General features: G+C 39.3%; 1 protein-coding gene across 1 annotated transcript in view; it reads right to left on the bottom strand.

Moving 5' to 3' along the window:
• anos1b (anosmin 1b) overlaps positions 1-12,542 on the bottom strand; it is a 108,800-nt gene that overhangs the window by 26,892 nt on the left and 69,366 nt on the right. The window contains exons 7-9 of the mRNA XM_055164763.1: positions 11,846-11,975; positions 4,007-4,100; positions 1,224-1,434 (exon numbers count right to left, since the gene is read on the bottom strand). Of these exons, the coding sequence (XP_055020738.1) occupies positions 1,224-1,434; positions 4,007-4,100; positions 11,846-11,975 (435 nt within the window). The remainder of the gene's footprint in view (positions 1-1,223; positions 1,435-4,006; positions 4,101-11,845; positions 11,976-12,542) is intronic.

Here is a 12,542-nt window from a genome sequence, read left to right as displayed (position 1 = left end):
AGTCTATCCCCCATAGAAGTACAAACAGCAGAAAATAAAAGTATTGAAAACCTTGGACATTTGTAGCCAGGCGGGCACCACCTAGTGTCTCCACTCAACTTCATTTCTTTTCAGCGACTAGGTCAGGAATCGGAATAGACTAGATGGTCTGCAAGAACCCCGGAAGTGCCAATCAGCGAAGAGCCATACATTCTGTGTTGGCAATGATTCCCGAGATCGAGAATTTAAAGCCAGAAAAAAGAGAATGTTTGGTGAATTTTATCAAGGGGAAAGGCGTTATTGCCCTTCCTCCTACAGGATTTTGGAAAAGCTTAATATACCAGTTAGCCCTGTTAGCGCCGCATTACATTATACGACCAAATAGCAGCGATGGGTTAAATAAAAAAAAGTACCTGCCTACCTTCGAGCAAACGAATTCGAATGCTGTGAGGTCAGACAGTTTCCACGAAGTGAAACCAGCTGATGAATCAGGCTAGGACATTTGCAAATACTCAACAAATCTCAACTCTTAAAGCTGGGTACCCAAATTTTATTTTTTGAAAATGAATAAATTCTGTGTTATCCCCATTCCCAAAAGAGTATATTCTAAAATACTGTCTGTAACTAATAATAATGTATTTAATTTCTTGTAAATCAGGAGGTAAATGCTGAAAGCAGCTCTCTGATTGGCTACAGTTGTGCGGTCCATCTCATTATCACTTTGCCACCAAAAGCAAAAATATTAACAATGTGCAAAGCTACAGAAGAGTGGAAATCAGAATTACAATATACAGAAGATTCAAGCTGGAAGATTACCCCTGATGTTTGGCCATTGGTTTACTAGAAAATATTAAGCCCAATAACACACCAACATTTTGATTGACTGATCGATTGCATTTATATAGCGCCTTTCAAGATACCCAAAGTGCTTTACAGTTCATTACTCAGTCACTCCACACTCAGTGGTGGTAAGCTACTATTGTAGCCACAGCTGCCCTGGCGCAGATCGACGAAAGCAAGACTGCCAATCTGCGCCATCGGCCCCTCCAACCACCACCAACACTCACGTACACACCACTTTCATACTAGACAATGTGGGTGAAGTGTCTTGCCTAAGGACACAATGACAGTTTTTGCCACTGGCGCCCCACTGTGGCACCTGGAATTCCTAGCGGTCTCCCATCCAAGTACCACCCAGGCCAAGCCTGCTTAGCTTCTGAGATCTGTGTCTATGTCTCTCTTACCCCCTGTGTGACTCTGGTGGTGCTGTCCCTCCGACTCTGCTCCTGGGATCTGGACTGTGGCCGTGTGTTACTGTGTCCAGGGTGTGAGCTCCGGAGCGCCCCCTGCGGCAGCTGGGGGGTATAGGTCACTCTGTAATTGTGCACAGGCAGGTCCCCTTCTCTCGGAACATCCCAGCGTAGAAGTACCTCCACCGCGGCCACGCTGCCTCTGCTACAAACACACAACATGACAAAATGTACAGTCACAAAAGAGCCTCACTGGTTCAGATATATTCACTGTAATCAGTAGGTTTTGTTGTAGCATTTAAAGTATGTATCTAATTTTTCCCATGTATTTGAGCAAAATTTGTCAGTGTATAAGCCGCTCTTCAAGGTTCAAGGTTCTTTATTTGTCATTCAAACATGCACAAGAAAGAAGGATGTTTGGAATGCACAAGGTAAGTGCGGAATACCTTTGGAACACTGCGAAAAGCTGAAAATGATCAAATCTGTTTTTCTCGTTTTTAACACAGTAAAAATCAGGTACAGCGGCTTTAAGGTGGTACAAAGTCAAGATGGAGGGGAAATATTTTTATCGCTCATTATAGGGCCCATAAAAATGTAATTAATCCTGTCAAAAACAAATTATATTATATTGTGCATAATATTGCTTGTGTGACGGAAATTAGCCGACTGATTTCACATGAACAGTTCTGAGTCACAGGTGTTAGAATGCAATTAGTGAAGCTCCTTAACTTTTTATGATCCACCTGCTCCTCCGCTGTGGACACACAGATGTACAAACAAGGCTCACCCCTTCAAACATGTGAACACAGACTTCACTTCATGAGTTTCAGACAGAAGGATTCCTTCCTGATTTGAAGCTATAGCGATGGTGGATAGTTATAGCAACAACAAAATTCAATATTATATCTTTTGAATGGTGAAAGGTCCTCACAAAATCATCATTTGCCTGAAACCCATGAATAGCCAGTTCAGTTGTAAGATTTAAAGGTGCACTGTGTAACTTTTCGATGGGAGATCCGTCACCTGCTTGGTTAACTTACTGTATATTTATTCAACTACACGTGGTTTTATAGTTCAAAAATACCTTGAAAAACAGGCATTCTGACTGTGAGCAGGGTCATCTTTCCGCAGATATGACCTGTAAGGGCGCACTCACACTGGAACTTTAGAACCGTTCCGTGCTCAAGCACAATTGGGTAGGGTTTGATGGGTTGCACTCACGCTTGCACAACCGAATCGAGCCACAGCATGATGACTTCATCACACGGCGCTGTTGGTTTTATATGTCGCGCAGCAGAGCTAACGCTTTAGTGGAGAAAATACCTCCAGTGGCATGAAATATCTATTTAATAGTAAGACAGATATGAATCCTGCTGCCTCCTCTGTGAGTTTATGCACATAAAAACACCGTGGAGGAGTGAGGACAGCTGGAAGAGAGAGGCTGTACAGTTTTGTCACGTCCACAGTCCTTATTGAAGGTAAGCACAGATTCATTGTGTGTTTTAGAGCCGACTTTATTCACTGTTTTCCTCATATGAGAAACATCAGCGTACCTGACAGAGCTCCTATAGTAAAGTCGTGTGTGTGCGCATACATGTGCAATTGGGCCATGCATTAGCCCACCACCTCCAACCAGATCAAAGGCTCTCCGTGCTTGGGCACAGTTCGGTTGAGTTAATGTGAGTGCATCCTAACTTGGTCTGGTTTGGTCTCCATGAAGACCATACTATGAAACATTCCAGACAAAGCAATAACATCTCCATGGAGGAAAGAGTTTAATGGACCCTTCATCAGAAAAGTTACACAATGCAGCTTTAAACAGTCTTTTCTTTATAAAGTGAAAGTAGTGAACTCTAGCTACATTTTTAACAACAGGTAAATGCACAAAATCACATGAACAGAACCTTTAGCTGCACAATGTCAATTTTGGAGTTTTTATTTGTCAACTGTTTTCAATTAAGTAAACGTAGTGTTGGTGGTTGGGACATTTTATCAGCATGTTAGAGCAGCTTCCATCATGAGCTCACCTCTGTCATTAAACTTTTATAAGAATGTAACTGGTGATCCCAGAAAAGACGAACTTACAGTGAACTCAGCTATCAGGAAAACAAGAAAACTCAGGAAGGTTCATGGGAGAAGCCAACAGGAGCAGTGTAGGCTACAGGCTGGAATATTTAGAGCACTATGGATTCTGACTAGGAATGGGAAGTATTTGAGTTTTAATTGAGGTTGAGATTCAGTCTAATGTCTATGATCACCTTGGGTTGTTTTAAAAGGGCCCATATTACACTGTTTTCTGAATTTTGAGATGTAGACAGGCTAATAATAAAGGGTTACTCAAGCACGCATGAATGAAACAAAACACAGGTATGTTTTTGAAGAAGTAATAATATTATAACATAGCGCAATGTGAAAATATGACCATTTACCATGAATATTTTGAACAACCAGTATTTTGTTTGGTGTAATTTCTAATAAATTTTAGACTTGGAACTTGGAACTTTGGAAAATACTGACTCTCTGGTGAACTCTAAAATGTAATGTAGGCAAAACTACAAATACAGATCAGCATTTTCCCCGGAATATATTAAGCCAGTACTTTTATTTATTTCTACTTGGTTTGTGTTATTTTAATCACAACAAAACTCAAGCTAAAACTTAGCAACAGCAGAAGTTCATGGTTGATTCTAGTGAATTTATGAGTTAATAAATATTGTAAGAATTCATCTTTCTGTACTACACAAGTCCACAAGCTGAGTATCCATTTCTGTGCTTACCTCTCTGTGAACTGTGAAAGAGCTGGAGAGCTGCTCCACTCCAGAGTCTGGTTCTCCACTCGGATGTTCTGAGGAGGTTCAGGAGGAGACGGGTCTAGAAGAAGATGGGAGAAACATGTATCAGGGAATAAGATTACAAATAAAGCGCACAGCAGGTATATCTGAAGCATCTTCTTAGCATTTAGAGCACACTATAAACTCATCATTGGGTCGTAGTGTCCTTTGTTTCACTGATTCTGATTATTGATACTGATTTGTTAGACAGATGTTGACAGATGTAACCAAGAAACTGAGAAGAAACTCTGCTGAATCAGCTACATAAAATTGTCCTGTTTTTTAATTCAAAATCTTTACTTTACTGTAAAAATATGCTAAACTTTGTTTGATACAATGATTTCTGTCCTGATATTTTTGCTTTGTTCTGGCACTATGAAACTTTTCTGATGTCTGCCACATGTTCCTGTTCATAATTGTTTTAGTTTTTTGTCTGAAATATTCCACAGTATGGTATGGAATTTACCCATCTCCATGGACACAAGCAGGTGATAGCACAAGTCCAAGGTCACAGATCAAATCTATGGAATGTAAGAATACATTTTCATAATATTTTAGCACTAACAACAACTGTAATAAAATAAAATTTAATAACTGAATGCCTCTGGAAGATTCTAGGTAAAACAATAACATGTCCATGGCGTCGGACACTCCATCAGAAAAGTTGCACAGTTTTTAAATACAACAAAACAAGGTTGTCCATACAACTGTAGTACTGTCCAGACGTACAATAGTGAACTTTCAAAATATTGCATTGACACGAGTCACCACACCTTTAATAAGGCTTAAAACATTTATGTTAAGTCCGTATGACATCAAAATGTTTTTGTTATTTAAGTTAAAACAGCGGAATTCACAACATTGCAATGAAAAGAACTACTTTTGGTCATTTGGGCCAAGTCAGGAGGAAACTTGAGCACCAACAAAAATTGGTCTGAGGCCCACATTAGGCCCCTGGGCCATAGTTTTGCCTGAGATAAAATAAAGCAAAATATGCAGCCATGTAGTTTTTGTTGTCTTTTCAAATTATCTTGTGATTTTAAGAATTTCAAACAACATAAACTTACTTTTAACACTGACCGGGCCTTCAGACTGTGCGGCTGCCCACGAGCTTAACCTAATTCTCTAATAACCTGCTGCTTAATGTGCTGCAGTCAAAGAAAATAGAAGAAGCTTGTTCCTGTTCTGAAGAAAAGGCTAATTTCCTTTTACCCTTGTTCAGGTCCAGCACGACAATTCAATTTAGATCTTCAAAAGGTGAGTGATACAGGAGACACAGAGGGTCTCTGCTCAGTAGCTAGGAGACCACCACCACAACTCTCTCCATAGGTCCGACCCTACTGCTGTGTTCAATTAGAGGTTCTGTATTGGATTAAAACTACAAAATGTATCTGATTAGAACTACATTCCCCATGAGGCCCCAGGCAGTCCGGAGATCAAAGTTAGAGCAGTTTTATCGACTCTAAGGCTCGTCCGTCTGTCTGTGTGGTATGTCTCGTACCACAGCACTGTCTCACTGCTGTAATGACTTTAAAGACGTGCTCTGGGTTTGAGGTAAAGTTGTACGTGGTAGTAAATAGTTAGTGCAGTACTTTAGATAACATCACTGCAGAGCGCTGGCTGGAGTTAAAAGAAGGCAACTTAAGTTATGTGGACAGGTATTCATCACACTGACTGGAATCTACAATCATATATTCACAGTCACTTCATAGAGACTTTGTGTTTGTGGCGTCCAAAAATGTGTTGCCCATAAAGAAAATCAGGTTTAAAGTTATGATGGGTTCAGGGTTTAGGTTAAAGCAACACTGTGCATCTTTCTAAAGGTGGCACATAAATAGTTAATAGTTAAAACTTAAAGCCATAACCATTCTCCAAGGAGATCGATACATAAGGACAACTTTCCCATGGAGATAAGAAGGATGAGGGTCTTGTCTGCACTAAATACGAGTCAGGTCTGTGGAGATCCAAGCCGGCTCAGAGAAAGAACTAATGTTTTCTTATATTTTTCATGAATACAAAAAACATGCTTTTATTTTAGTCTGTTCTTCATAATGGTTAGCATTTAAATTCAGGTTAAGCAAGTTATAATTATGGTTAAGTCTCCAGGAAATGAATGTAAGTCAATATAATTCCCCCAAAGACATGGAAACCCAACATGTGTTTGTTAACACAAAATATAATTTGTGGTTTGTCAGTTTCCAAATGTTTAAAATATTCACACTTAAAAAAATAAAAATAAATTTCCTTTTCGCAACTCAAAACGCAATGTTTAATCTTGTGCTGTCATTAACTTTTCCAGTCCAACTAAAATGCATCTCAGCACTGAAGGAAGCATAGTCCAGTGAGGATCAGTTGGTCTTCTGATATATTATGTTATTAGGTTCTTTTTTCAGATTAAGAGTTTGTTTTCATACCTGACACTTTCAACTGCTCACTAGCGGTCTTCCTCAGAGTGATCATGTAAAGTTGTCCAGTCAGCTGATATCTACAGGTTTTGGCGCTGTCTCCTCAGGACAGTATCCTTAGTGTATCACACACCTGTCCTGAGGAAGACCAAATGAACCTCCTTGGACTATTACGCTCAAGTCATGGACAACAATGTGTCAAGGAATTCCAGAAATTAGAACAACTGAAATCAAAAAGGGCACGTTTCCATAACCATCTCCAGATTAAAGAGGTAATCGAAATACGGGAACATGTCCACAGGACTATAAACCATGACTGATAAGGTTTTTTTTTTTACTCTCACACACCTGAGATACTGTCCTGAAGAAGTCGGACTGCAGATGGTGCTCCACCGGTGGAAAGACAGCACCAAAACCTGTTTTTATTAACTGACCGGACACATCACAGCAACATCATGTGACTACTCTGAGGAAGATCACTAGCAGTCTGAACTGTCAGGTATGAAAACAATCTCTTGGTCTGAAAAAAGAACCTAATAACATACTGAAGAAAGCATTTGTCCCCACATATTTAGCACTGCTTCATTCCTCAGTGCACCAGCAGGGGGTGTACTGTTGAGTCCTGTGTAAAGACATAGTTTTCCACACATTCCTCCCCAAAGCCACAGCTGGTGTTCACTTTGAAGAGCTCATTTAAAGACGACAGGTTTCCTCACAATCAAACGCTCTCTCTAGTTAGCATCAGGTCGCAGCACAGAGCATGAACTACAGCTCCCCCGACATGTGCCAGCTTCCTGATTTGTGACCCCATGACCTTTCACCCCTGACTAATCAGTGTAATGAAGGGGAAACATAAGATGCATGACCCCGTCTGATGGTATTCGAAGTGCGTAGCTTTAAACTTTGACCTCAGTCCTCTGTGTACACAAGCAGTCACACCAGCCAGGCTCAGAGCGCCTGGATGTTTACATATATGCTTTTGTCTAACTGTACTTACAGCTCTACCTACTACCAATAAACACCAAATCTGCATCGCCACACAAGTTTACCCTATTTGTGACAAAAATTATAACTTCAAAACTGGGACACAATTGTGTTGGGACAGTTGGTATAAATAAAATTGTAAAAGAAGAGTCTAACATTGGGGATTCTTGCGTCAGTCATGATCTGAGGGATTTCTTTCACTGCATTTGTTTGCTTTATTGTCATTTCCAAACACAGTTTTCTGCCTTTTGACTAAACAAATGACTCCTCTTTACTGTTGGTGAGGATCTGATTAATCAAAAAATTGTGATAGTTCTGTTTTAGTCTTAGTTTAGTCCTGGTTTAAACCTGGTTTAGATTAAATTGGTCAAAAATAGGGACACCTGCGGCATTTCTTGTACAAAACTGGGACAAATCAGTGGTTTTGGATAGATCTGCTGGGACAGGGGACACAGGACTCAAAACTGGGACTGTCCCAGGTAAACAGGGACATCTGGTCATTCTAGTCACATGTTTACTAGTATACACTGCACTTGTTTACCTTACACTTAAAGCACTTAAGATAAAGGAACTACTCACCCACACACCAACACACACACACACACACACATTCAGACACCAGTGTCCACAGACACTGTGGGCAAGGCCTTGACTGCTGGACCCAACGACAGGGTTCATCTGTGGGAATTGGAATCACAAGTCAACCTGTGGGGCAGTGGATGTGACTGCTCTACAAACCAAGCTACTGCCTATATATGTCTTGATATTTTTGGTTTATCTCACTGACAATATTTTAAACAATATTATCACCATCAGATCCATCAAAAATGTGCTTAAAGAGAGGGTGTTACGCAGACTTGACTTTTTTGAGCTTTCTACCATGTTATAATATTATATAACAGAAGAGGTTTTAAACTGTATGTCATCCATGTATGTTTACGTAATCACCTGTCTTTTTTTGGCAAATACCTCTGTTTTTATCTTTTTTTTTTCTTTTTATGATGGATTTCCGCACGGTCACCAGACATGAACCAAACATGTTTATGGAATCAGATTTGTTTATTCCAGTGACACAGTAGCTGATTGGTCACCCACATTTACAAACAACATCACATTTTAACATCACATAGTTCAGTGCTTCGCACATTGATTCCACAAAGAACTGAGATGTTTTTCAGCCCCCTGTGAATTTTTTATTTTAATTTTATTTGATTTCTTTTTTCCTCGTAAGCAGCCATGTTTGTTTTGATACCATGTACAGTATGTCTTGGATTGGCTATATATCTTTCATTAATTCATTACAGTTATTTTTAATGCCTTCAAAAACAAGCATTCTTACTGTGAGCAGGTTCTCCTCTCAACAGATCTGACTTGCAACGCCATATTAAGGAACATTACCAAAGCAATAGTATCTGTAAGGACGCATCTGAATGTGGTTACTTTGAAGTTTTGCAAGTCAGCTATGTTTTGTACATTCTTAAATTCTCTTAAAGTACATTTCATTTATGCCGTGTCAATGTACAGACAATCCACAGACTATCTATCAGTATCCACTGCATATGCAACTATTCCCAAAGGTTTCTTAAATGTCTGAGGAATCCAACCATTTTGAAATTCTTGACAGCAGTGGAAAACGTCATCACAGACACCTCTTATAATCTCCCGTATGAGCAGAACTGATAAGGTTTAAGTGTGTTTGTGCTTTTCCATCACTGGCTCCAGCCCCAGTCTTCACATCTAAACATGATGTATGCTCTCTGGCACTATTCTCATATTGTAGGCCAGTCCTGGATCAACACCAAACCATGTCTGCTCTACATTCAACAGGGCCTCCTATTGTCAGGTCCTTTTTCACCACTTGTCAATATATTTGCTTCCCAAGGTTTTCCAATGCATATAAGATTGTATAGTAGTAGTGCTAGTAGTAGTAGTAGTAGTAGTAGTAGTAGTAGTAGTAGTAGTAGTAGTAGTAGTAGTAGTAGTAGTAGTACACAGCAAAAAGTAAAGTGTTAAAACTGACTCTCATGGAATCAATTTTAAGATTTTCTCAGGGTTTATATGAGTCAAATCTGCTCGAGAGTTTATTTAACATTTTTGGAAACTTGAATTAAGTAACACTGGATAAAACTTCCTGTTTAACCCCAAAAGAGTTATATTAACCTTTTGAGAGTAAACGGATATGTTTTATTTATTTTTATTTTTAGACTTTATGTTAGTTAATTTAAGATGAAATTATGTACAAAATTGGTTCAAACTGGTCTTCTCTCGCCGGAGTTTGAAGTGGTGGTAGAGAGATGCCAAATTAACACTAAGGGAAGTTAAATGAACGAGTGGAATTCAGTGAACATTAGTGGAAGTTGAATGAACACTGGTGGTCGAACTTCCATTTAGCTTTCAGATAGTTAAAATAACAATGTTGTGTTAAAAACAACTCTGAAATATTTTAACCTGAAATTTTAACCCTCCACTTTTTGCTGTGTAGTAGTAGTAGTAGTAGTAGTAGTAGTAGTAGTAGTAGTAGTAGTTACAACTGTTCATTAAAGGGCCCATATTTTCTGATTTATGTTATAATGTTGTTTCCTCATCGCAAACAGTCCTGGAGTTGTGTTTTGTTTCATTCACACATGTTTTAATACACAAACCCTGCATATTTAAGCTGTGTTCTTCTCTCAAACAGAAAAAACTCCACCTTGTGATGTCACGTGGTAATACAGGAAGTGCACAACTGTGTTTTTAAACTCCACAAAGAATCATTATGATGATTTCAGCCCTAGAATTGCCCATCTCTACTGAACTAAAGGTAAAAGGTAGCTGCTAACTTGAAAACTACATGAAATTACAAGGTGAAACGGAGCATTTTGAGCTTTGGAGATGTAGGCTAACTAATAATAATGTGTTATTCAATCATGTGTGAATGAAACAAAACACAATTCCAGGTATATTTTTGAGGAACACTGAGGAACATGATGAACATTCTGACACATCTTAAATTTTACATAATATGGGACCTTTAAAATGTGCACCATTCTACTTTTTAGATGAAAGGTGAATCACCAGCTTGATTAAACTGGGGAAGCTATGGCTTTGCTGGTAATGTTCCACAGTTTGGCATTAAATTTACGATTACATTTATTCACTTACAGGTATATGTATTCAGAGACACTTGACACACTGCAGACTGCACAAAACCTGCTTTTAAAAAACTTGCAAACCTAATTTTGAAATAGTTCCTTGCATCTTCTGCAAACCTCGCACTTCCTCAAATAGGTCGAATACTCTGGTTTGCAATCACAACCCCTGCATATATACATATAGTATTTTGGATGATCTTTTTGGGCTGTTTGAAAACATCACCGCTGTGAAATCCTTATCCATCAACAAAGAGGCCCTCAGGAGAAGCAGAGGGAGGACAGTGAGATATCTGTGTTAAAAAGCTACAAAAAAGGAGTCCAGCCGAGTCCACATTGATATAGTAACATGTTATAGTCAGAGTAAATACACTGCAAAAATGTAACGTCCAGCCTAGACTTGAATTCACAATGTTAATCTTGATATATTTAATAGATTAGATTTAATTGTTTTTGTAATTGTAGAATATTTCAGTGGTTAGTGGTTGAAAAAAAAGGTAAAATGATCTAGATCCATCAAGAAAAGCAATTAAATATTTATTAGTCAAAAGTATTGGGATTGAAGGTGCACTGAGTGGAGGGTTTTCCGCCTGCTTGTCTCCATGGAGATTTTTGTTTGGAATGTTCCACAGTATGGTATTAAATGTAACTAACTCCATGGACACAAGCAAATAACGCCATCAGGCCAAGCAACAAGTCAGATCTATGGAGAGAGGACCTACCCTGTTTCATCAGCCGGTTTCACTTCATGAAAATCATCTGACCTTGCAGCGTTAGGATTCGTTTGCTCAACAGTAGGTGAGTACTTTTTTTAGTTTAACCAAATGCTGCTATTTGGTCGTGACGTATGTAGTCCATCTCTAACGGGGCTACCTGCTATATTAAGCTTTTCCCAAATCCCGTAGGAAGAATTGCAAGAACGTCAAATTCACCAAACATTCTCTTTGTTCCGGCTGTAACTCTTCGATCTTGGGGATCGTTGCTAACACAGAATGTATGGCTCTTCACTGATTGGCTGGTGCCCGGACTCACACTTCCGGGGTTCTGGTGAACCGTCTAGTGTATTCAGATTCCTGACCTAGTCTCTGGAGAGAAATGAAATTGAGCAGAGGCACTAGGTGGTGGGAGCCTGGCTAGAGAGGACCAAGCTCAAAGTAAGAATTCATGTTTTAGAATTCAAGGGATTTTTAGCAACACCTGTTATTAAGTGAACTGAAACAAATACCCAGTTCCAGTATTTTTTTTTACTTTTCAGTGTGTAGTTGTACCTCTGTTGGAGATGTAGTGTTTGCTGGGGGTGGTGAATCCTCGGCTGCCCTGGCTGTTCACAGCTGCCACTCTGAACTGGTACCAGCGCTGAGACCTGAGGTCAGACACAAGCACGTCCTCTGAGAGGGTCTGAGGGGGAGAACACAAGAGGAAGAAGTCAGGAAACATGTGGACTTTGGGGGGAAAAAAAATAAAAAATTAAAAAATAAAAATAGCATAACAGTATAATTAGCAAAATAGTGTAAGCAAAGTGTAACACTGTATTCACACTCCATGTCTGTGCAATATGTTAGTGGTCCATAACAAAAGAAAATGGCATTCTGTTAATGTTGATACGCTCTCCTATAAACACAAGGGTGTTTCTTTTCAGTGTTTTTAGCTCCTCCAATGAGAAATATATATAGCAATGACTTACCAATGACTTGGAGCAGTGAAACATATTTATTTTTTTCCAGTTGACAGAATTACATTTTCTTTTGCCATTCACTTCATAATCAATGGTGTTCAGTTACTACTGTAGCCACAGCTGCCCTAGTGCAAGCGACGCTGCCAATCTGCTCCATCAGCCCCTCCGATCACCACCGACACACACACCACATTCATACTAGGTGAGTGTGTATCTTGCCAAAGGACACACCAACAAAGCTCAATCACTCAAATTGGTGCATAGGAGCATCAACTGTGAGTATCTGGAAT

Source organism: Boleophthalmus pectinirostris, unplaced genomic scaffold (genome assembly GCF_026225935.1).
Source record: "Boleophthalmus pectinirostris isolate CB_2022bp ecotype Guang Dong unplaced genomic scaffold, ASM2622593v1 HiC_scaffold_7, whole genome shotgun sequence".
Lineage (NCBI taxonomy): Eukaryota > Metazoa > Chordata > Actinopteri > Gobiiformes > Gobiidae > Boleophthalmus > Boleophthalmus pectinirostris.
The sequence above is the reverse complement of the archived record's forward strand: the minus strand, read 5'-3'. Positions and strand labels throughout refer to the sequence as shown.